Source organism: Cyphomyrmex costatus, unplaced genomic scaffold (assembly GCF_001594065.2).
Source record: "Cyphomyrmex costatus isolate MS0001 unplaced genomic scaffold, Ccosl1.0 scaffold474, whole genome shotgun sequence".
NCBI lineage: Eukaryota > Metazoa > Arthropoda > Insecta > Hymenoptera > Formicidae > Cyphomyrmex > Cyphomyrmex costatus.
The window spans coordinates 927,642-954,055 of record NW_017279009.1 but is presented as its reverse complement, the minus strand read 5'-3'; the positions used below and the strand labels follow the sequence as shown (position 1 = coordinate 954,055).

General features: G+C 34.4%; 1 protein-coding gene across 1 annotated transcript; it reads right to left on the bottom strand.

Annotated features, from left to right (window-relative positions):
* Positions 1 to 472: 472 nt before the first annotated feature.
* On the bottom strand, positions 473 to 21,456 carry Tpst (tyrosylprotein sulfotransferase). The gene is made up of 8 exons (XM_018545059.1): positions 21,419 to 21,456; positions 6,352 to 6,560; positions 4,142 to 4,275; positions 3,481 to 3,589; positions 2,734 to 2,928; positions 2,139 to 2,392; positions 1,575 to 1,772; positions 473 to 1,114 (listed from the first exon to the last, which is right to left on the bottom strand). The coding sequence occupies exons 2-8, from the start codon at positions 6,490 to 6,492 to the stop codon at positions 1,000 to 1,002; spliced, it is 1,146 nt and encodes a 381-aa protein (XP_018400561.1). The 5' UTR covers positions 6,493 to 6,560; positions 21,419 to 21,456; the 3' UTR covers positions 473 to 999.
* Positions 21,457 to 26,414: the final 4,958 nt, after the last annotated feature.

Here is a 26,414-nt window from a genome sequence, read left to right as displayed (position 1 = left end):
TATAGATAATAGACAATGATGGTACCGTCAATTTAAGGTTTATCTCAAACATTACGACATTTGTAATGTTATTTATAAAATACCTACGAATGTTTGTCGTATAATGACAAGTCATTAATAAAAAGCTCCTTCTTAAATATTTCTTACTCTTTAATTTAAAAAATAAATTTTTAAATAGTATTATATACAAGAAATAAAAAAATCAATATATCTAACAATGTGAATTTATAACAATAATTTGTGAAATCTATTTTAAATATAAAATATATAAAACGGAATTATACAGATCTCTTTCGTTAATGCATTAAACCTTTTAAATTAATATTTTTACTATTAAAAATATTACTATAACTATATATATATTATATAGTTGTCGCGATAATATACAGGACAGTCCGCAAATAAACGACCAAACATCAGGAATTTATTCTATTTGTTTTGAAGATAAAAGAGTTATACGATTATGTGTCTTGTTTCTCTCTTTCTCATAGTTATAGATATTTGCTCCCACAGTTTTCGTCTGCAGTGGAATATAGCAAGAACGCTGAGAAAATTCTTAGAAATTTCATCTTAGAATGAACCTTGCGCTTCTTTTATAAGAGAGTATCGCAGAAGGAACGCTTGACATCGATACTTAATGAACTGCGTCAAATATAACGTTCGTCTCTCAACCTTTGACCGCTTATTTTCGGTGCATTCTATTTTCTAGTCGCGGTTTAGTACATTACGTCATCTGACTTCGTGAAGCGCGATCCTGATGCGAATAAATAAGCGTCGCGAGGAATGATCGATTAAATTATCGTCGTTGCGATGCGATAACGGAGACTGAGAAAATACGACAAGAGCGATTAATTCACGACGCGACTCGCAGTCGTGTGAGACCGAGTTTACTTTGAAAGTACAACAGGGTGGTCTCTCCGTACACGGGAATCCTCAATCGATGGGACTTAGGTTAGTAGTCGGTTACGTGTCGTTCGTGTCTACGAGTATCACGCGGGGTCACGCGACTGGGGCTGTGCTGGAAGCAGCTTCCTCGTTGCTGTTCTCGATTGGCCTATGCGATAGATGATACGCTCGTGCCTTCTCCTCCCAGAGTTTTTCACCAGCCAGCACTCTGAAAGGCAACACAAGAAATTGAACATAGTATATGAATCGAATAGTTATAATACTTTCATAACTTCGGTTAAAATTCATAGTTAATTCTTTTACTCCTTTAGAAACCTATATAATGATATTAAAAAATTATTTTAGATTATTGAATTAAGTGTAAACAATCATTAATCGATAAATACTATTTGATAGGAATACTGATAAAAATCTACAATGAAAGATTCTCTTAAGTCTAAAATTAAATTTATTGAAAGAAATCTTTTATTTTTAAAAATACTTGATTAATTTGGAAGCTCGATTGTAATATCCATTTTCGCTTTGTATCTCTGAAATATGTCAAAATAATTTCGTCCTATTTCAGTTTAATTCCAGTTCACGGTACACCGTTTGAATATACGTCGTTTGTGAGCAATACTATATGTAACAACTGTAACAGCCATGTAGCGTAACAAATGGGTACGTACCGTCTGGTGTTGTCGCTAACTAAACTGTCCGGTGCGCCATAAACGGGTGGATTCGCGTAAGGATCGTAGCCGAGTACGGAGAGCATTGGCGCGATGTCTGCCATCTCTCTCACCACGTCCTCGGGAATGTTACCGACCCATTTGGTCAGCGCCGCCAGATTTACAGGCTTTATGATTTGGTCCGATGACCTCTCGACCCTGTCGTCAAACATGATTTTGACGTCAATATAATATCATTCTATATATACACATTTATTAATTTCGTTATATTAATTTAGCAGAACGTAATTTTACTACATTGTATAAATATTACTTTAATGCTGATAATGTGAAAAATTAATTTATCGTATTATTGCTCGGATATTAATAACGCGAAAGATTATTTTGTTACGCTGTCACATCATTTTCGCGTTATTAATACGAGATGCATTATATTACGTTTCAGGATTAACGACATTATTATAATGCATTATTTTATAACGTGTGTACATGTATTTCGCTCGAATCCCGGAATACTGTTAGATATCTAAATGCGTTGCTACTTCCTCCATTCTTCTCGCTTACTTGCTCAGAGGCACTCCGCCGGGTTTGTTAATGAATTCCTCGTGATGCATAACAGACTCGTTCCACGGCACGTCCAGATAGTTTAATATCTTCTTCATCCATTGGCGTGGGTGTAGCACCAGCTGCTCGTAAGGGACCATCAGACATCTTTCAGGTCCTAGTTCCTTGCATTGACCGTACATTACAGAAATTGCGTGATTCCACCTGATGAGAGACTGCCGGTACGACGTTAAATCGAATCCCGTTATGGTGACCTGTGCAGAGAGAAGACGTCATCATTGAGAGAATCGTATTGTACTATTTTGCACACACAAACATACACACACTCTTCGAAAAAATCTTAAAAAAATGTATATTTAAAAACCATGAAAGAATAATGTAATGCAGTATGCTATTGTAATGATCTGCAATATTAAAATTAGAAAAGAAACGCAAAAAGCAATTAATAGAAAAAAGTTTCGAAGTTCAAAATCTGAATTAGTACTTCTGTTTGAAGCTTATTTCGACAGAGGAATGACATAACTGTCGAACAACCAAACATGTTTGGAAAAAAAAAAAGAAAATAACGTAACGTTACGTAAAGCTTTTTTTTTACCTTCCTGGATATGATGGAATGCACCGTCGCGCGTCCGTCGCGCACCATGAATATAAATTTTGCGTTCGGGAAGAGCTCGAGGATGTACGAGCCCATCTTCAGGGTGAGTGGATCCTTGTTGCACAACCTTGGCGCGGGCTCGGCGTGTCGTGCTATTATTTCTAAGCAGAACGCCGCTATCGCGCTGTCTATCACCTAAAGAAAAATAGCACATTCTCGATATTTCAAGCCGCAAACTTCTTCCCTCGACTTCTCCGTTCCGTTGTAAAACGCACCTCTCAAGTTTCGTATGTGTAAATTTTAATTTTAATTATTCATGAGAGATGAGAGTTTAGAGAAGTTATTGCGAGCCTCTTACATCAGCCTCTTAAACTAACATGACCAGCTTACGATTTACATGAAGAGCAAACTTTATAATTTCACGTTGCGATGATATAATTATTCAAACTAAGAACATTTTTAAACCCTTATTTAATTTTAGGAGAGAGGGATGCACACTTAAATAGGTATAGAGGTAAGCGTCCGAATAAATATGCTGCGTTGCAGCGAGAAGTTTTACAGAACACTCCTTGCCTCCTTGGCCTTTTTTAAGAGCGCAAGAGAAATATACCACTCTCGATAAAATAGGACAAACGCTGAAAACTTTTTCCTGCTGCAAATTTTTTCGTTGGACGATACTTAAATTATTCAGATCTGTCTCACTGCTGAAACATACCCTTTTCCGCGCTTTTCAGAACGCAGGCTTACCTCTTTCGAGATCCCCGCTTCAGTGAGCCGTACGTTTTCCTTCTCGGACTTGGACCAGTGCATCTTCATCTGGAGAATCCTTGGTATAACCCTGGTCTCTTGTCCGCATCTTGAACAAAATCCATAAAGATGTTTGATGAAATGTAATCCCCATTTCAAGGTCATTCTATATCCATTATTTATATCAGAGATAAAACTTTAATTTCATACGTCGTGTATCTTAATATACATATATATGTGTATTTTAATATCATTATTATATAAGTTAAAAATATGTACGATCTTGACAATTATCAATTTTATTTTTCAACACAAACGATGCTTTTATATCATATATAAACAAATTTATTTGCTCTCTTTTGCGTTGGGAGATGAATATTTATAAATATATACATATACATGATATTTATAAATATATTCTGAAAGCTGTTCTAGAAACAGATATATCAGTTATAGAAAATCGGGACCAATACAAGTTTATGTGATAGCTGCACGATAATATATACAATTATCCTTTTCATGCACTTTTAACGGTTTGTGCTTTAATTGAATTTAATTAATATTTATTTATTGGAATAAATAAATATTTATTGTGGAATCATGATAAATAAATATTAATATTCCAACAAAATTATCACTTTAAATGATGATCGTCACTTACCTCACGTCAGGATGCGCGTCCAGCATAGCACGCATTAGGGTCGTACCTGATCGTGGTACACCACCGATGAAAATAAGCGGCATGTAACGGTCGTACGTGTAGGTCTTGCGATCAAACGGCCCGATCACGTATTTCTGTTCAGCAAATAACAATAACGATCAAAGGCTGTAAAAATATTAGTGAATCTAATTTTTAAGTCTGCTTTAGACGATCTACGGAATTTGTGTCGGAATTCAGGATACAATTTTATTCATAATTTTATATGCAGTATAATACGAGAGATATCGAAAAGTTAAAATGCGCGTATATTATAGGATACACATATATTAAAATACAAATATACATCAATATGCGCGACAAAAAATTGTAAATAAAATTCCTGTGTAAATCGATGCGAATTAGATATCGTCTAAAGCAAACTTTAAAAGCTAGTCAGTTTCGTTCTTTGTGGTTCGAAAAACCTACTGAAAAGTGGTTTATACTAAAAATTCGTCTGCTGCTTTTTAATGCTTTGAACTTTTAACGTTAGATGCTTTAGCAACTGTATATACGAGTACGTCTGGTTTAAATTGTGTTTACGTGTGCGAGTGCTGGTCTTAAAACTGAATGTAAAAGTTCTATTAATTCACAAAATATAAGATTAATTCACAAAAATCACCTTATACTCTTTAGCGTCTTTAATTTAAGAAATTATGACTTTTACCATATTCCTGTACTTAAAAAAATTAAGTTATACATCTACTCAGTTTTATCTGCATATCGCTATTTCGGTGAATAACTGATACAAGCGCAAGTACTTAAAAAATACTTTTTTACCGAGTTACGCTCGTAAGTAAGTGGGATATAAACTCTTACCCGTCGTTCGTTCCGGTATTTTACCGTAACTACCTTAACGCAATTAAAGTAAGTCTACAAGAAAATTAATAAAAGCGCCTGCAAGTCGCGACGGCGGAAGTAGATCGGGAAAGACGCGGAATTGGCTCGGAAGTTAGACTCGTCGTTGGTGTATCGACTTCGTCGGTAGGAACAAGTTCGTCGAACTATTCTTCAGGAACGTCGGACATCCCTTTCTCTACTCAGTAGCGGCAGTTTGGCGTTGATTAAGGCCAAGATGAAGCTTCAGGAGTTGCAGTTTCCCGCCCGCTAATACGTGGCCTGACAGTTTAAGTTCGTAGACACATTTCTTTTCCTCCTATCTGGCAGTAACGGAAGCACGACAAGATACGTAACGCGATGAGATCATTTTTCATTTCTTCGTACATATATACATGTAATGTGAGTCATTTGTTCAGTAATTTATCATTTAACTCTTTCATTTAACATTAATTTTTTTTTTTGAAAAACGAATATGTATGTTCCAATTCGAGAAGTTAATAAAATAGTTCTGCGTCGAATTGAAAAAGTTGAGTGATATTTTAAGGTAGTTGAAAATCAACAACAAAGTTTCTGGTTACGAAATTTTTAAGAAAAAACTTACGACAAAAATTATGAGAAAGACGAACTGAGTAAATTTATTGAGTTGAGAAAAGTTTCCGACCAATATCTCAATTGTTATTTCAATTGAAAGATTGTACTTCTAACGGCGAAGAAACATCGTCAGAATAAATGTATAAAGCGCGCAGCAGAGGAGATTCCACTTCGAAGAGAGAAAAGATAACATTTAATTTAACCACAAAGTACATTCGAATTTAAATGAGTTTCTTCTACGAATCTCATTGCCAGGCCACGTGTCGTTCGATCGGTGAACTCATTCAGATTCAATATTTGCGCAAAACGGAGCTTTTAACAACTGGACACAATTAATACTTTGACAGCCATTAATTGCCGATTAATAATGTAGGGACGTTGCCATCCAAGCCGCGATAATACACCACGTTCGTATTATATTATCGTTATTATTATTCCGATTAATTATTATTGTTATTATCACATCGGGACGAAGAGGACCAAGGGAGCGAAAATAAAATAAAGCTATTGTAAAGTGATCAATTAAAATTTCTCGCTTAAATAGAGAGGATTTCTAATAGAAGTACTTATACGGAGAGATGCTTTTTCAATTATATATTTAATGTTTTCCTGAATTCATTTGTTTCATTTAATCGAGAAGAAATTTATCCTTTTTTTTTATCTTGTGTTGAGTAATCGAAAAAGTGATATAATTTTTATCAAATGAAGGTTATACCAGATTGGTTAAAATGCCTAATTCTTACCTCTTTGCTGACCATCATGGCCGTAGGCATGTAGTTGGTGGAGCCGCAAATAATACCCAGCTGATAAAGAGCGAAGATGAGGAGGAGGCCCACCAGACAGGCGATGGGCCCCTTTCGGCCGCTGCGGCTCGACAGAAACATATCGCCCGTCGTGCTAAAAACCCACCTCTCACCAGGTGCTCCGTAAACAGTTTACTACCTCATTGTATCTGCAATAAATACAGTTCCTCTTAATTTCTTCTTTTGATTCCTTTTCTCAGAAAATGGACGTTTCTCAGATATCAAAAGGGCATTAAAAATATTATTTTCATTAATTCTCGATAATCTTAAAGAAAAAGTGTACTTATTTTGTTATACTTTAATTCCCAGTCGGATAATAAGTTTATCTCTAATTGTCTATGAGTTTTTCATATAGAAACTTTAAGTGATACTTATAAAGTGGTTTTTATTAAATGTAAAATTACTCATTTCTTACGTCATTCATTTCTACATATCTCTTAAGATTTAGTCTAAAATGGAAAATAATTATTCAAAAAATACGTATTACAGATCAGTAATTATCGTCAATTTGGTTTGCAAAAAGATCGCGAAGAATTAATCATTAGCACCCTTTCAAATTGAAGATTCTGGACTAAATCGTGATATGATAAGTGAAATAGTCAAGAAATCTTGGTGAATTTTTCGAAATTCACTGATCGTTTCGACATCTCACATCTCGGCGTGAAATATACACGCGCGCAAGTCGTTTTACCGTGGCTTTTCTATCCACGTTTTCTTTCTCCCGGGCCACTTTCCCGACTCCCATGAATCTTACCCGGTTCTTCTGGACATGTGCCGTCGATATTGTTTTCGCGCTCGGTACCTTAAGCTCCGTATTTGTCTAGCACGTCGAATTGTCGTAAAATTGATATCCGTGCAGCACCGTGGAGCGCGAGAGAGAGAGAGAGAGAGAGAGAGAGAGAGAGAGAGAGAGAGAGAGAGAGAAATCAGCAATGGAGTCGATGTTTACGACGTCTAGCTGCTAGCATTCACAAAATATTGGTCGCTCTTCGTTCGCTCGTGGTATCTCAATGATATATCCTTAAAATACGCGCTCAGTCGTGCTATTATACTACTGTATTATGTTAATGGCTCAATGTGAAGAACCTGGACTCCAGAGAATCAATGTATAATGAATTCTAAGCTTAAAAAGAAACTTTAGGCAGCATCGACAACGAGAAGACAAAATGTTTTTTGTATACAGATTGGCAACTCCATCAAGGATCACTGATCGCGGTAAGCCTACGACTTTTTGAAAAATTAGAAGGATTCTAAGCAGCGAAGTATGTTCAGACTTTATCAATACTCTTATTTTAATAAAAAATATAAAATAAAAATAAAGAATGCGATTGTCTTTTTAATACTTTCACGAAAGGAATAACCTTTGTTATTATATACGGACTATCCAGTATAATTTGGCCAACGATATTTAAACGAAAATGAATTAAAATATGCGCGTATATTTTTCGTACAAAGAAACCTGCAATTTATTTCTTAGTCAGAAAAGTGCCGAGAGAATTGTGAGTCAAGTTTTTTTTTTGAGTTCGTTTTATTTTTATAATCACGATGAATTTGTAATCGTATATGCTATTCGTCTTTAATCTGTAAGTTTAACGAAAATTCGATTTAGAATAATGTGACTATTTTAGTCGATACCCCATTATAACCGACATCGTTACATGACTAGCAGGCTAATGAGAACAAATCAATCGTAGGACAAAGGGCGGGCCTCATTTGAGTTTCTAGGAAAGTTATTGATTTGACCCGGATCGTTCAATTCGAATCCTATCGTAAAATTACGCAACATGTAGCAACGAAATCAGAACTATCATGTTAATGTTAAATTTCAAGATGCATTATTTGTTGTAAAAGTTATCGATAATAAAAAAATATTTGTGCGATATTTGGAGAAATGTATTTGTCAGATATTTATTTTGTTAGAAAAAAGGCTCTATATAAATTTATGATAAAACAAAATCAATACGCATATGCGTATATTCATATCCTTAATAATTGAAAAATAAATGAATTTCTTGATTAAAAAATAATTAATGAGCATGACAAAAGTAATCAAAAAACAAATAATTAATTATACTTAATTACAATAATATAACTCAACAATAATAATATAAAATTCCGTTAAAAATTATGGTGACAAAGTTTCTGTAAAATTCTATTTCAATTTTTAAAAAAGCGTTAGTTAAAATTATTATTTCGCTGTACAATGTACAGTTTCGATTTCGCCTACCAGTAACTTGCAATTTAACATGCAACAGCGGGGAAAAATAGCGATTTTTGTTTCACAGCATGACTATGAATTCAACCGAAAGTTACGATGTCCATCAAATATTTGGCTTCCACCTTTCGCGTGTATAATCGTGAACGGCCCGTTTCTCCAACAAGCTCATCCACCACGCTGAACGCTCGCTCGCTCACTCGCTCGCAATTTAAACTTTAATCGCGAAAGCTGTGGAACAATAGCGGCCACGATACAGGGTTACGGACAAAAGATATGCATTATAGACTGGCTACAGAAAAAAAAGAGAATCTCCCAATTCATTCGAAACTGCAGCAACTACAATATCAATTAAACGCTCGAACATTCTAGGAATAACGTAAAAAGGGAAGGATAAAAAAAGAATGAAAGGAAAGAAAAATTCAACTGGAAATCGATCAGACTTATCGTGATATTCAGTGGCACGTAATAATTAATATGATCTTTTAAAATTAGGTTGGTGCTGAAGGATTCACAATTTATTACAAGACAGCATAATTAATATTCATCAACGTGTGAAGCATATAATAATAATTGTAATAATAATAATAGTAAACAACAATAAGGGATGCGCAATTTCATTGCTCGTGCGTTTTAACTGTACTGCGTTCTCGTTGTATTTACAACGTTTATTCCAAATTTAGCCGAGAGCTTTTATATCATGTTGTTAAATATCCGTAGGTTATTTTGTGTTTTATTCGCGTTCTTTAAATGTCAATTACTCGATTTCATGACTATTCGATTGAAAGCAAAAAAACAAAAAGCAATTCAAATTACGAAATGTCGGTAAGGATTCGCGTTTTTAACGCAATTTAATTCTCAATTCAAGGGAGATTCGCCCAATTTTATTCGTATCGTTCATTATCACATAGATGAGACTTCAGTTAGGTGAGCCCAATCGTTGTAGTTTATCGAGATTCTCCTTTGTTCCCCACTATCGCTATCGAAAGTCGATCGAGGTGGCACGAATTCTAGCGGAAACTTCGTAACTGCACGTCGGGAACAGAAAGCAGCGGTCAAGCTTACTTAGCTCGACAGTGGCCATTCTTTTCCGCTTTTTATTCCCGTGACAAAAATTCCTTTATTACGCTGCTTCTGAAAAGTGTCAACCCGTTAAAGCGGCATTACGTCGACAGCGCCGACGAAAAAAACCGAAAATCGGCGACTTTTTTTTATAGCAGACACTTCAGTACATTTCGCATATAGTAAAATATTAAAGATTCATAGTCAAAATATTACGGAGAATAAAAGTAATCCATCAAACTTTTGAATAAAAAATAATTCCCTACGTAAAAATCAACCCCACATTCTCAAAAAAATTACAACCGTAAAAAATTATGCCCGATAAAAAAAGTTTATTTTATGACTTCATTTACTAATATATGTACATCCTAATTTTAAGTTAAATATAATATTCTCTTTTCTTGTTTTAGATCATCTAGATTTATTCTCTAAAATAATAAGCCATAGTAATATAATCAATTAAGAAAATCATAATAACTATAATTCATATATTTATATATATATATGTGTAGTATCAGTTTAATATTCATTATATATATAACATTGAAAATAAAAAAAATCTGTTATATTATACATTTTAACGAAGACAAAAGCCTCGTTATGTGGCTTAGAAACTCACAGAACGGCAATAAATAAATCGCTCAGTTTACATACTAAAACGTGTGCTCTGATTCGCCAATTTTTAACGAGGAAACTGCTGGGATCAACGGTCGGAAACCGAGCACCGGAAACCATGAATCCGGAAGCGCAAATGCAACATCGGGTCGCGCGTGAGCTTGCACGCTAATTGAAAGCCCGCGTTCGTACTCGCGCTCGCGTGCGACTAAACCGCATCGAGTTAAAAGTTAAATAAATGTCGAATTTAATTTGATCATGCACCAAAGCTGTTGTTACACAGAGTGTCGAAAAATTGGCGGAAAGTGGGTACGCTTCCTACGAAATTTCTGAAATCGAGTTTTGTCCGCAGAGATAATAAACCGATTAACCGAAAAAAAATATTTGCTAAATTTCAAATTTTATCTATTTATGCGTTTGTGATTTCCAATATTTCTTAGCGTCTATATAGTAACAAAAAGAAGAAGAGAAAATGAATAAAATAATTATTTGTTTGAACTTTCTCGGCTGTTCTTTGACAGTTCCTGATGTACGTGAATTTCTGACCTCGAAGCGATTTCGATTGTCTCCCCGAAAATAAATTCCTCGCGAAATTCTCCACTGCTTCTTCTTTCGCAGGAGTGAACTCGCACCGCGAGTTTTCTTCTTCGAAGGATTCGGGTTACGGCGTTCTGGATGTTATCGATCGTCCTTAAAATAATGTCCTTTCCGGGTGATTCCTCGGTCTACCGAGGAGGAAAGAAGTTACTGTTTGGCGGCGAAGGAGAGCGCCGAAGTGTTTTTGGGATAGTAGAAAACTCTCGCGTAGAATGCATTGTCCTGATGCAAAACGTCGATGTGACATCGATGTGTTCTTTTCAATCCTATTTACTTGCCAAGGATCAACAATTTTTACGACGAGCGTTCGAACGAACGTCATTTCGGCTGGGTCGACGATAAGGCCCCGCAAACCTCGGAAGAATATCGCGAAAAAGGATTCCAGGCATCGTATAAAAAATATCATGTATATTAAATAATTAAATAAAATTCTTTCCGTTATACAATTTTCACACAAGCCGAAAAAAATCGTGTGTGTATTATATGATTTTTTTTTATTATCCTCACGTTATTGATTTTTCTCGATACTCGGCTAAATACGTCGACGAACAAATTTTAATTACAGCGACTATACGCGTATAGGTATTCGCGAAATTTCAGGACTCAACCCTGGATTCGCATTCGCGTAATGCGTTTTGTAACCCTTTTAATTCCGCTTCGGCGCGTTACATTTTGGTCGGGATGGGCCAGCCCTCGAGCGAGATTTAATCGTTCGATTTATCGTTTCACAGCGAGAAATAATTCGGATTTGTCGGACCATCGGGGAAGGGAGTGGCATCAGCATCGACCGTGCGAATATCCAACGCGAATGAATATCGCGAAAATGAAATTCCGGCTCGCTTTTATTGCCCCCCATGTCATTTGATTGCACCGATCTCATCGGCCGGCCGGTTTATTATTGACAGTACAAATTTTTGCGAAAGTTAACTGTTCGCCACGAAACTCATCCAACATCGTTCGATATTGAACATTGTCATACAGGATGAAACGGGATGCAACCAGGTTAAGTGGGTCAAATGTGTGGAGGTATCGTCCACTTTATCGACAATACCTATACTTAATTGAGTATGAAATATCATCCGTAAATCTTTATCCTTTTATTTGCGGTATATAAAAGGCACTTGTTTCAATTATATCAATATAAACAATATAGAAATGTATCGTGAGTAATCGGATTAATGATTATCACAGTAAAGTCCAGACAATCTATAATTCGCGACAGAACTCAGAACGGCATTTCATTTATGATTTTATGTGCCGTGCATTATGATTTGTGCGTGCACATACTCTGATATATGCGTTCTATATACGCTTGCATTTTGATTCGGCAAAGGTTTTCTGCTTTATACATATGGCGTGCATAAAATTGTAAATGAAATTCTGTCGCGAGTTATAAATGATCTGAAATTATAGTCTACTAATTTTTAAAGCAAAAAAAAAACGTTAAATTTTTTAGCAACTTTAGAGAGAGCAATTTTTGATTGCAATGTTTTTCATCTGAATTATCGATGCTGCACTATGAAGTAATATGATAATGTATGCTTAATATGTTCAATAATATATAACAATTTGTTAACTATAATTAATAAATCATATACTAATTTGATTATTGATACGTAATTGATCGTGATTTGATAATCGTTAATCCAATATTAAATCCAATTATGTTTTAACTGTTCGTGTGGGTAACAGCAATTTTTCTCGTCTGTAACGTATCATAATTCAAGACGACTATCCTTATACATATTGGAGAATTATTATCCGCTGGGATATCCTGAGACGGCGCCCAAATGAAGTTAAGCCACGCGATCTCACCGCAAACGTAACCGATCGATTTTCCTCGCATCGGAACGGAAGATCGAGTCTTGTAGTTTCATAGCGTCTCAGTCCAGAACCATTTTAGACGATCCATTATTCCCGACAGAATTCGCAATGAAACTTTACGTACAAGGTGTCCCAAAACCATTAAGAGCGTACAACCCGAATTTTACGGTGGATAATAATGAATTTATATGAATTATCATATTTACGATGTGATATGTAAAAAATAGTATAAATGCAATTTTTTGTATTAAAAATTCTAGGAGATATCAATATCTTTACTTATCCAAAAGTTCTGCTTTCGTGATAATTCAATTTTGCAACAATTTAATGATAAAATAATTTCAAATATATATAACTGTTTAAAAATATACGTATATATCTACAAGCTCTTCCAGTAATAAAAATATTAAGCTGCATTTATTGTCTTAAAAATTAATTTTCAATATTTTAAGTAGAGAGAAAGAGAGAGAGAGAGAGAGAGAGAGAAAGCTTCAACGAAGATCTACCACTACATACAGCTATGGAAGAAAGCAGCTCTTATTTAGACAAGATCTTATTTAATTTATACAAGTTAGTAAACACGCCAGAGAGAGACGATTAAATCGTTTTATATGAAAGCTGTCCAATTCAGTTTGTCGGTCACGTACTAAAAATAGATTTTTTTATAACGAACCCATCGTTTGCATGGCGATCGTTCTCAATTTATATCGAATGCCCGCGAGCAATGGTTCGGAACGAATTTTTAAACGGCTTTTTAAATAACCTATACGTATATTGCATTTTGCCATGTTTCGTCCCATTACTCCAACTGAGAACATAATTTATCAGCAAAACGTCAAAGTGTCATGTATAGTCGTATTCTTAGACCAATATTGATAACTGAATAAAATTGTGGTGTGTTGTGTGTGATGCGCACGTACTATAAATTATAATATACTTATCTATTAAATAATTGTAATTATCTACAATATGTAAAAATTAAATTGATTAGTATCGAGATTAAATATTTCGTCCTGCATATATAAGGTCCTGCAAATTAAAAAGCAGATGATGTTCCACTAATTATTTTGCGGTTTCAAAGTTTAATCCACGGAAATCGCTTACTTTTACATCTTGAATGACTTAATAACTCGGAAACTCAGTTAGTTTCTCGACGTCCTCACCGATAAAAACCAACATTTCGCAAGAGATAACCATTATCTATCCATTATCTATCAAAACCATCATCTATCTCTAGCGTAGGACGCTCTGAATTTGCATTTAAAAAAATCTTCGCTCCAATGGATTAAGGGAAGTGTTGAGTGACGGGAGAAAGAAAGAAAGACGCAAAGAAACTGTTTTCCATTTTGAGCTGATTACGGAATTTCATATTTCTCTACTTAAAGTTGGCGATAAGGAAAACAGGAAGCACCTAATGCAATTTCCGGCAAAATGTAACATTGCGCGGCATTCTAAGAAAATCGATAATTCTCAGAAATATCTATCGAGAAATATCGTCCCTATCTGCTTTTCGACGCTTCAGGATATTAGAAACGTGCGTGGATTGCAACGAAAGCCGGAAATGGCCAGCAAGCTTTCGATACTTGGATCGAGAATGCTTCGAAACCGAGAAGCAACCGAGAAGGAGGGGAAATAGATTTAATCCCCTTGCATCTCTAGCTGCAGGCACTTGCAGACTCCATTCGAAACTGTAACTTCCCAAGCTTGTAAGAGCTCGGGCAGTTCGATGAATAAACATTTACATAACATCGGATGTTATCATATCTCGTGATGTTTATCAAATAATTATCCTTACTTGATTGCTACTATTAACTATCGCAAATAATAGAAATAAATAAATAATAATAAAAGAAAAGATAAAGAAATAGATATTTTACAATTCAAAAAAATTGTTGTACTAAATTAAAAAGCAAAACCCAAGAATACTAATTTTATTAATATTGTATACAGAGGTGATAAAATCTAACAATAAGTGATGCGTATCTTTATACTCTCTCATTGAAGATCTTAGGATCTTAGAAAATTTAAGTAGTAGTAGCTTTATATATATGACATTTGTATAAATCTTATTGTTAAGTAAATGCATTTTCTCAATCGACAAAAAACTTCTGGCTTTCTATTGTGCCATTAATATTCAAAATCCTCCTTTTCGCGAAAGTTCGAGATCTCTTGAAATTGTTGCAGATTTTTAAAATGGAAATACGATATGTCAAGGCAACTTTACGAAAATATACTTGTTGTCGACAAGTTGATTTGTATTTCGTCCAGTGTTCCCATGAGAAACGATGATTTCGCATTTCACAATCGTCTTTTACCGGTGCATCGACCATAGAGAGTGCACATTCTTTCGAACGCGTTGGCTTTTTATGTCATTTTTCTTTCGCTTTTGTCGACGTATCGCGCACGAGATGTAACCTACATTCGACGAGAAGCGAGCGATAAAATACATAGGTAGTGCGTATTGCATCTCCATAACGTCGAGGCGAGAGACGCGGAAGAGAAATGAGAATGGAGGCTGCATAAGGCGATACGTCCGATAAGTTTTTACCGCATTTAATATATTCCTGATCTGCGATCCTTTAACCAGACGAATGCCTGTAACAGTTTCCACTTTTACCAGTTTTTTACGATTGAAACGAGGAAATTGAATTCAATTTACATACGCCATCGAGAAAAAGAATGATGGAGTTTCGTTGAAAGTGCAAATACTCGGCGAATCATTAGAGCTTCCATTTAGCTTTCATAGCTTTGTTTTTTTTTCTCCAAAACTAAGACGACGTTTCGAAGATGTAACACAATGGCGCGATTTTTTTCCAAAAAATTTTATTCAATAAATGGATTAATTCTGTAACCAGAATGACGAATTTTGTCGTATCTAAAATTCAAATGAAAAACGGCGAAAAACTTGTGTATCGGCTACTATCGACGTACTGCTATATATCCACGCGGGATCATATATCTGTAGGAAGATAGGTCGATATTTTCCACACGACCTTTCGGCCCGGAAAACAGTCAAAAATATATAGAAACGAACCTAAATCCCTGCCGGAGAATAGAGAGCAAAAGAATGGGCACGAGTTGGGAAGCCGCGTTCCCAAGCTTTGCCGGAGCACTCAATTTTTCAATACCGCGAGCGAGAAATATGCGCTTCTCCCATTCGCGTATTTATATTTGCATCGTCCCCTTTTTGTTGAACGTTTTTATACACGAGACAGTCCCACCATGGGGGAATAAACAGAATATCATCGAAAAAAGGGCGCAGTAATTAGAGATCCGTTCGCATTCAAAGCTAACTGCATTCGAAACGAGAGCGCTTTTGTAAAATCGGCTTTAAAAATAAGAAAAAAAGCGTAAAGCTAGCAGAAATGAAAAATATTCACGTAATAGCGTTTGCTTTTCTTTTTAAACTGACTTTCCATATCTGCCTTCTATAGGAACAAAATGACAAGACAAATAATAAATATTACGATAATAGAACATTTCGTCAATTATCATGAATATTTCAGTTCAATATATTCCGAGTGTAACAGCTACATTTTTAACTATGACTTTGATTAAATAATATATTTTATTCGTATACGGAAAGAATTATCTTTTAAAATTTACTCTGAAAATATGATAGTTATAGTACAATACAATATTTTAAAGATTTTTACCATGCATTTTAGTAAAATCAATCAAACTTATTTTATATATTTTATTGTAGTTTTATTAAAGAATGTGAGAGTTTTACATAAAAATTCTTCGAAATATAATACACAATTGTTTACGATTATCATATTTTCAGGGTAAATTCCAAGAAATAATTCTTTCCGTGCATATTAATAAGATATTTTAAAGAAGAACCTATAATTGTGATCTTTCTGCCAAGGAAAAGAGAAAACTCACAGATTTAAATAATCTAGAAAAAAAAGGGCAGATACCGCTGGTAGGTATATATACATAATAATGACTGATCCTGGTTGTATTTAACGCAAATGACATTATAATGATTATGTAATAACGACGTGATTCCTCTTCTAAGTTCGTAGCGAAAGAAATGGAAAATCGATACTATCGTGAAACAGCCAGGAACCTCTCGCCATTTGTGAACGGGAAAGCGAGGAAAAGGAAAATCGGCTGCACGCGGCTGATAATATTCAGATACTTTGCGTCGTTTCTTCTTGTCAACTTCAGTCGAAATGTATATCGTTCTGCAAAAATGAAATAAATCCTCTTCCTTTAACTTTTAGTTTTTAAAATACCTTCTTATAAAAAATGAATAAGTATAAGAAGTAGTAATTAGAGATTATGTAATCCTTTAAACTTTTAGCTGCGTTTAGTATTCGTTGGAGCTTACGCTATAAAAGTGAATTTATTAATTAATGATCTGTGAATAGACAGGCATAATTATATTCACATTGTGGAATTCACAGGTTTCTATTTATAATTAAAGTCTTTGAGGCTAACTTTTCGCTTTAAGACACTCCTATATTCGAGCGAGTTACAATATCCACATAAAAATACAATATATATCTGGTTGGATTTCTGTGATGCCAATTTATAGGACATACGGAATCTCATATGGAAGATAGCATTATCATCCACACGACTTTATCGTTAAAAGAAAAATTATTTAACAAAAAAATCGTAATTTGAAAGGACATTCGATCCGTAGTTTGAAGAGACATTCAATGATTTGAGGACAATTCACACGCTGTGGCTTTCTGTTAACTGTAGTTAATTAAACTATTTCTGAACTCATGTGCAATCCTATTATGACTACCGGTTGGATTTTCGTTGAGAAAAAATTGCTTTCAAATACGTAGGAGATCCGCGGCTGTTAAAGCGTCGACAATATTCTAGAATTACTGAGCATCGTTTCTCGTTTAACACCTAGAGAGGGAAATTCGGGGATTGAGAGAAGATACGGAAATGCACCGTAACACGAAATCCCTTAATCGCTTTTTTCTTCTACGCGCATTCACGCGTAATCGAGCGTGAATTAAACGTGAAGAGTTTGGTGCTATACTCGCGCTACGTTCGTTCGTTTTTAACAAAAAGTATTTTCGGCGCAGTGGTTTAGTTGATCGTATTTTCAATTGTAATAAAAAGAGAGGAAGAGAGAAACAGAACGGAAGGTGTAGCGATACTGTAAAAGGGCTTAAGTGTTCGCTGTATTTTAATTGTGTCCGACTATTCGACACGATCGAACGCACGCTGTTTCGTTATTTATATTCCGTGAAAAAGTTCGAAAGAGCAAATAGAAAGATATTTGAAAGGAATATATGACAGACATAATCAATGAGACTTAATTTATTAAATAATCCAAGATCCCCCTCTCTCGCGTAGTCTCTTTTACAATTATAACTGCTTTATATCTGATACACACACACACACACACACACACACACACACACACACACAAGAGAGAGATGCGAGAAAATGCATTTATTATATTCTCTTGAAGAGAACAATTAGAAATAATTAAATAGCATTACAATTTGTACAAAAGTAATATATTTTTATAATTAATTTTTATCCTTTTCAATGTACTTTCTTTATTTCTCCCTTTGGCCACAATTGATATGATCACAAGCTAATACAATCTCTCCTCTCTGTTCCTCACTTCTCGTTTCTCGTCGGTAAGACGCCTATTCATCTTGCCATGTGATGCAATACAATAAACAATCATCGATTTTGGATCTATCCAGAACAACCGTATGCTTTATAGTTTATGGGACGATGTAGAATTCTCACGAGGAATATCCGGCACACGTGTGTCAGGAATAGTCGCTATAAATAGGGATTTCCATCGTTGAATCGATCTCTCGCCGGAAGATAAAGATACCCTTTTGTTGCTTCTATCGTGATTTCTCTGGTGAGCAATGCGCCAAATTGTTTATCGGTTGTCTCGCCAAATATAAATTGGTCACCTAATAATTTAGAACCATTCGACACAGAAGTTCCATCCGAATCGTTTTTTTTTGTGTGTATTTTCGATATAAGAATAAGCAGATAAAGTCAGAGATTTTTGCACGCTCAGTTTAATAAAATTAGCAAAAACATATATACTGTATATATCGCCAACAACATGAATTTTATCTCTTCCGTCAACAATAGACATCTTTAAGAAACAGCCAACTTTTTATTGTTCTGCGGATTATAAAAATTTGAAAAAATTCTAATAAACTTTTTTAAGGGATTTTTTAAAGAATTAACAATGAATTTTTGTCATTACAGAGGTCGGATTAATTTATTTTTTACAAATTTAAATTTATCTGTTAAAATTCACAATTAAAATGCCTTTAAAGATTCTAGTTGCCGGTAGAAAATTAATAACAATATGTGTATTTATTAAATAAATATAAAATTCTTCAAGCAATTAATGTGACAAAAAGTTTAAAATATCAATATAAAAATAACAATATAATATATATTATTTTCGTATAGAATAAAAATACAATATTATTGAACAGCATATTATTATTGAAATAATATTTTTCAATAACATTGTGTGTAAAAGATTTTCAAAGAAATGGAAATCAGAGTAGGATTATATCGTTTTCAATCATACGGAAATAAACGTATTAACTGTCCCACAGAGCTCATGAAATTTTCCTTTTATACACAATAAATATGTTAAACGATACGGTAGTCAAAGCGGAGCATTCTTATTATACAGTATCTGAACGTCATGTACATTATATTCCGATTAGTAGTAGTGCGTTTTATTGACCTATCGACCGAAATATGTTCAAACGAGGGATGAAACAAGAGCACGAATGACGTTTTAAGAAGGGCAACGGCACCGTTCGTCGATGAATAATTCAACCGTTGATTTGCACGACTCAGTGGAAATGTCGGATTCGATTTCGACATCGGTTCTGTCGCTCCCTCGTGGCGTCGATCGGCGCGCTTAAAATGAGCTTCCACTGCGCGCTCATAATTCGCTCGCGATGAATAAATGACGTAGGGTGTACCTGTCGCTTAAAGTTGCTAGACGACATTTTAACTATGCAGACCAGTGACAAATTGGAATCGATTTTTCCTGACCGTTTTCTCATCAATATCGTTGTTCCAACGATTTTGTTATAACGTTAGGAAAAAAATAAAAAATAAGAAATGTTGTATAAGACGTTTGAAAGGAAAAGGTTAAAGTTTAATATCGAATAACCAATTTAAATTTTCTCTTTTTCTCTCTCTTGATTTACAGTTTTTTTTTTTCTTGAAGAACGAAGTTACAGAGAGGCACATCATTAGGTTGAAATATATGATGTGCTTCGGCGACAAGTGTACCGGAAATTAGAATTCTAATTTCCATTTGATCAAAACGCGATTCCCACAAGTGTACTCGTCTCGCGCGTCAATGCGCTGCATATTTAAACGCGAACATTCACGCGGCACGTCGGAATATGACGATATTTCATTTTATGTGTGCGCGAAACGAGCGCTTATAGAGTTTTAACGCATCGTGAGTTAATTAGGTCCTGAAGCACCGCGCCCGTCTCTGTGACGTGGATTTTTGCGCCCTCGAGGTATTCGCGCCTTCCTTCCACCGAATTATTTATTGCCGTCCATTTATCCCCACAAATACGTCGACAAATATAAATTGAGGGATAAAGAAGCCGTTCCAAGTCTAACGTCGCAGCTTTTCAACTTTTTTTAACGTTAAACTTCTCGTTTCACGCAGTATTTCGTCGTAATTTATCGGATGAACCACAAAGAAACAGTACAAATAGACGTAAATTCGCTTCGTTAATGAGCTCAACAGGTGCGTGGGGAATGAATATCGACTGAAGATTGAAGCCTTTTAATTTCGCGGTTGCTTGACAACAGCTCGTCTGCGTACCTTCCTATCGGTGAGATCAGTTTTTAATCAAATTATACGTGTTTTTCTAGTCTTTCGGTCATGAGGTCAAGTCGCGAATGAAGAAAGCTAAGAAAAAGAGAAACGAGGAAGTTGGACTTGGTAGATTAAGCACGAAACTAGCACGGACGAGACTAAACCAGAGGAATCCTCCAATCTTTCTCAGACGAAATGAGAATCGTGGAAGTGAGAAGACAAGGGAAGAAGATGCGCTTTTGTACTCTTTGAGCAAAAGGGAATCTCATTGAAAACGAGCGTCTTGACGAAAATACGTTTGACATAAGAAGATGGAAAAATTCTTTTTCCAGTTATTGCCTTGACGGTTTCAAAAGTTCGTTCCATAATTAACGTGAGTATAGATTTGCAGCAATGCGCTTAATAATAAGAAAATATACATATGTCACAAATTTTTAATTTTAACAATATATGCCTTTGATACAAAATAGCAACTTTATCTTGTTTTTAACTTTATAATGTATTTTGTACTTTTTTGAAAAAAAAAATAGGAATGTTAAATTCTCTCAGGACGTAATACGATTTTTTTCATCATTATAGTAATTAATTTAATTGATCATCAGTTAATTTTTTCAATGCTCCTCAATGATTTTAATTCTAAATGCTCTGGAAGAATGTCAAAAAATATTCAAACTAAATAAAAATGTCAAAATGCAATGAAAAGGAATTAAAATAAAAAAAAGAGACGTTTTTCCAATAAAAAAGATTATTGTTGAAAAGGAGAAAATGTATTAAAGTATTCTTGGATAACGATTTCACAAATCGATACCGTCTTGAGAGTTAATTCAGAATTAGTTCGCTTAAACGAGTAACTTTTTGGTCATACTCACCCCACTTCGCCCAATTTGACCGCTGGTCTTGAATTGGAATAGTTGGTAATCGCGAGACAACGGCAAACAACGGCAGTCCCGTCGTCGAGAAGCGGCGCAACCTGCCGAGATTTAATTGGCCGTTAAACGATCGTTCGCCTCAGTCCACGAGCATTATATATATATATATATATATATATATCGAAAGACGAAGGACACGCGCGGTAATAGTTCCCGATAAATCGATAAGCCGTAAGACGTTATAGAATACAAGTACAAAGAGAACATTAATCTTGCAAATTTTCATCTCGGGATGTCATAAATGAAATGATTCTAACTGACGTAGAATTTTTTCACTTAAAATTCTTAATTTTAAAACATCCTGGAAAATATTGAAGAATACCGCGTGCTACTATTTTTACGGAAAATATGATTTTCTCGCAACGATCGTAAACGAATATTCGATCTTACCAAAAGAGAGATACAGTTTTGAAACGCGACCACGTTGAGTGCGTTATTGCGTTTCGGATGCAAACAAACCGGTGTTTGGTCAAACCCGATCAAATGCTGCTGTGACCAATTAACAAACGTTGCGTGTACAACATGCTATTCGTTGATCGAGAACAATGTCGAAATAATTAGTGTAGCGAACGCGCCGTGTAGGAGAATAAATGTATTAGTTAGAAACAGATGAATCAGAGCTCTTTGTCTACATCTACGTATATAAAACCGTTGGCATATTACAGAAAATAAAGCGAGAAAATTTCTCGTTTTCATAGTGCATCTGATATTTTTTCTACAATATTTTGCAAACACGATATCTTGCTTCACATTTATTCATTAACTTTGGTAGTGACACAACTAGAGATACGCATTGAAAGGACATTTCTCTTGCACAATAGCTTTTCAGTAAGTAATTAATATACGAACAGCGTTGTGTCACAGGACAAACGCGTTCGTTAGAAAACGAGACCCTTCCAATGCTTTTAAATGAGACCATTATGGCTTAATGAATATGAACGCAAACATAAATTTTATAGAAGCTGTAAAAAAAGCGCGTAAAATAACTAGGACATCATAAATTATATTATTAAAAATAAAAAGAATATTATATTCCGTACGTATACTTGCTTATATGAATTTTACATGTACAAAAAATCAGTCAGCTTTTATATGACGTAAAAAAAGGAAATTCAGATAAGTAGTATTGACAGCCTAAGAGAATTACAGGCCCAATGATGATTATAATCATCTCACATAATGTCTATTCAGTCGTAATGGCTGGTATCAACTTCCCGGTAAAATATTTCATTATGAAGTATGTACATAATATATTGAAAATGTTATCAAAACGTTCAGAGCGTGGTTTGTAAACACTAAGGTAAATCTTCAAGTTGCATATGACACTGATAAAATAATTTATAAAATTATTTATATGTATCTCAGAAACAGTTTTCGATTTATGTTCATTAAAGCTTCTTTACTTATATAATTAGTATAGTATGTATTACCTAACACATGTCTAAATGCTGAATGATTTTTGAATTCCCCGTATATCTAAAAAGATAAATTTATACATACATAAGAGATTTTACTGTAAATAATAAATATTTGATATTTACTGTATACATAGAGCGTGACTATTCTGTCAGTTTCAATTTTAAATATAATATGAAAATACTATGACAAATATGATATACGTAATATCTCTTTGGAATATGATGTGCTTACAACTACATTATACAATCGCGATCAATTCTTGAAAGCACAATCTTTAAACATTCAATATGTGCTGTTCAAGAACAAATATTATTACGAGAAATATGAACTAAAAAGTCCCGTTCTACCTTACGTATGTCTAAGATAATATCACTATTTTCTGAATACAGCTTTTAAAACCTGTTATACGCTCGTAAGATACCAGACATCGTTTCATAATATCTCTTTTATAATAATTCTTTTTTTATGAGCATGAGTAACATTGCAGCAGATCGTTTATACGCCATGGGTTATAAGTTAGCGGAAAGTGCTGTTTCGAGCATCGAATACATTCCACCGCGATGGATGCGAGGGATGAAGAAAACGAAGAAGAAGAGAAGAGGAAGAGGCGGAGGAGAGGAAAGCAGGTAGCTTATTAAATTCTCTAGTGAAATACATACAGCAAAGCGAATACGGCTACTCTTCCCGGGCTCAAGTTAATAACTCTCTTTTATACACGGTGTCCTAGACCTTAGTGGAGCCACTTTTCATCTCCGAATTCTTTGACCAATTTAGAGTTGATCTTTCCTCGGAGCGGAAACGTCAAGGGAGATTATTATTCGTTGTGAGTTAGCAATTTTTTAATCTAATAACTTGAATTTTTAATTAATTGCAACTTATTCTATAGTGTATCATCTTTCGCTAATGAAGAAAGCCTTTTTGATGTCATAAATTCAACCGAATATTATCCAGTTCGTCTGTTTATTATAAATATTAAATGTTTAAATATTTAAATTAATTTTAATTGGTTAATAGTCCTTTTAATTCTCTATAATTTGTTATATTTTATTAAATAAATAAATTAATTAATCCATTCACGGAAGAAGAATACACGTAGAATACTTTCGTGCGTTTTCAAGTTAAAACACCATGATATTTAGATTCAAAACATTAAAACATTTGAACGTTTAAAGCTGAAATATCCTTTATTATTATAAAAAATTTGGAAAAAAAATGTTTTAAATGCGCCTGTTAAGTTAGTTCTCCCATCAGCGCTAAATAAATTCTAACATATTTCAAAATTAGGTGCGAATTAATTTAAATGTAAACATTTTCTGCACTGCATTTTTTACAATATATTTTGACATATTTTTCAAAATAGTATCTCTCAATATGAAAATATTTATAAATATTCTATGGTTAAAGTACTCGACAGATTTTTCAAGCAGTTTATTATAGTTCAGAGTTAACGTTTCTCGTTAGCAAGTTTCTTAATGGAATTTAACATGCTCGACAAAGAAACCCTCGTCCCAAAGGCATTAAACGTAATTGAAAGAAAATGCGTTCAGCTCGTATGTTGTCATTTCATCCGTTTTTGCTACATGCGTCGTATGTATAAGAAGTACAATTTATTCTCTATTTAAAAAAAACTTCACCAGAGCACAGAATATCGCGCTGCGCTGATAAGAGAGGCAACGGTGGCCTCCTAAAAGCTGTTTGCACGTCCTGGATGTACGTGAAGGCTTAAAAGTATCTATGTAAACTGGATGAAGCTGAAAAGTACGTCGTAAAAGGCATGTATACACGGAGTTCCGAAACTTACCGGATATTTCTTTAACCATACCATATTTGGATAATTTGGAGCAGACTTTCTTGAAAAATCAATGTTACAACGCAGCTTTGGATAACTACGCCGGAAAATCCTTTCTTCGAAGAATATTTTGCCTTCATCGCGGTGATAAATTGAGAGACATGCGATTTTAGGCCTGTTCTAAATTAATATATACTCATTGTATTTAAAATAAAATAAATACGCACACATATTTTTCAAGTTTGGTAAAAGTAAGAAAGAAAATTTGTATGCAGTTCAGGGCAGCGACAAAGAACAGGTCCCTTAATGAACAAAGTACGTTAGCATTTAATCTTTCTAATTTATCTATCAATCTTTATTTAAGCGTTAGTGCGTTGCGGAATGATAATTTTAGCAGCTCAACATATATACGTATACATAATTTTCTTTCTCTCTTATTTCGCTCCGCAGCACATCCTACGGATACGTGTAATGAAAACTTTTGCGAATTTTAATAACAAGGACTCGCCTGCGTCATTGTTAATGAAAGCACCTGTAAGATAAAAAAATATGGCCGGTAAACATTGACTGTTTTCGTAATTCTCGGGCTGTCAGCTCTTTCTCGAAAGAGCGAAAAAAGAAGAGTCAGAGTATTTTTCTTTAGTTGGAAATATCAATTAAAAGTGGAATAATTTTAACTAAAATCTTGTAATCTCTATTTTTTTGTGAATTTTGTCCAAATAATTTATAAAACCATGCAAAAATAACGAAAATTTTTTTAAAAATATATATTACTTAATAATATAATATAATATATATAATATAACGTAACGATATACTTCAAACACACGCTTACTCAGAAAATGTCGATCAAATTTTTTGTTCCACACGAGATTTTTAATAATATGCAAGAAGGAGAAAAAAAGAAGAGAAAAAAAGATATAAATATAAAAACCATACAATATGCAAAAAAAGTTTGCACGTTGCTAGTAGGCACATAAATAATACATTTTTAGTATAGCGTAAATTATTTTTAGAAGTTTTCAAAGCACACTTAATCTCGCAAATCATTGTCTTTAATATTAATGTAACGTATTCATTATCAGGCAATAGAGATGAAAATTATTTTTAGTATGCGCGAACATGAGAAATCGGTTTTAGCTTGAAGATATTTCATGCGTTCGGGGTATCCGTGTGTATCCACAAATTTACAATGCGGCCGTTCCGTTATCCTCGGGGGAAATTACACTCACGGCGGTACGATAAACTTCGAGCCAGACGCTAATTATTACTCGGAAAGGCAATCTATCCGCCCGTGTAAAAGTCGTATCGATTACTGCGTTAGATGTACCAAGTTCTCGGTATCCATTCTGATACATGGAACAGGAACTTTCCTCTATCGTATTTAATTAGAAAGAGACAACTCCCGCACGACACATACTCAATTGATTCGTCCAAGCGTGGAAATATGATAACGTTAATTGATCGTAAATATTTAATTACGTGTTTCATTGAATATCGAATTATTCGCGTATACGGAAGAAGATTCAAGAGGTTTATAAATAAATTCTCCGTTAAATTCGTAATTTACATATTCAACGTACATCATGCTTACGAGACGATGCGAGAAAATAACGGAAAATAGCGGTAAATCCAGCATGCATGTACAACGCTGCTCTTTCTAGTTAAATTTTCTGCTCTGCCTTTAAGAAGCTAGGAGGCTTTTGTGCACCGTCTCGAAAATCGTGA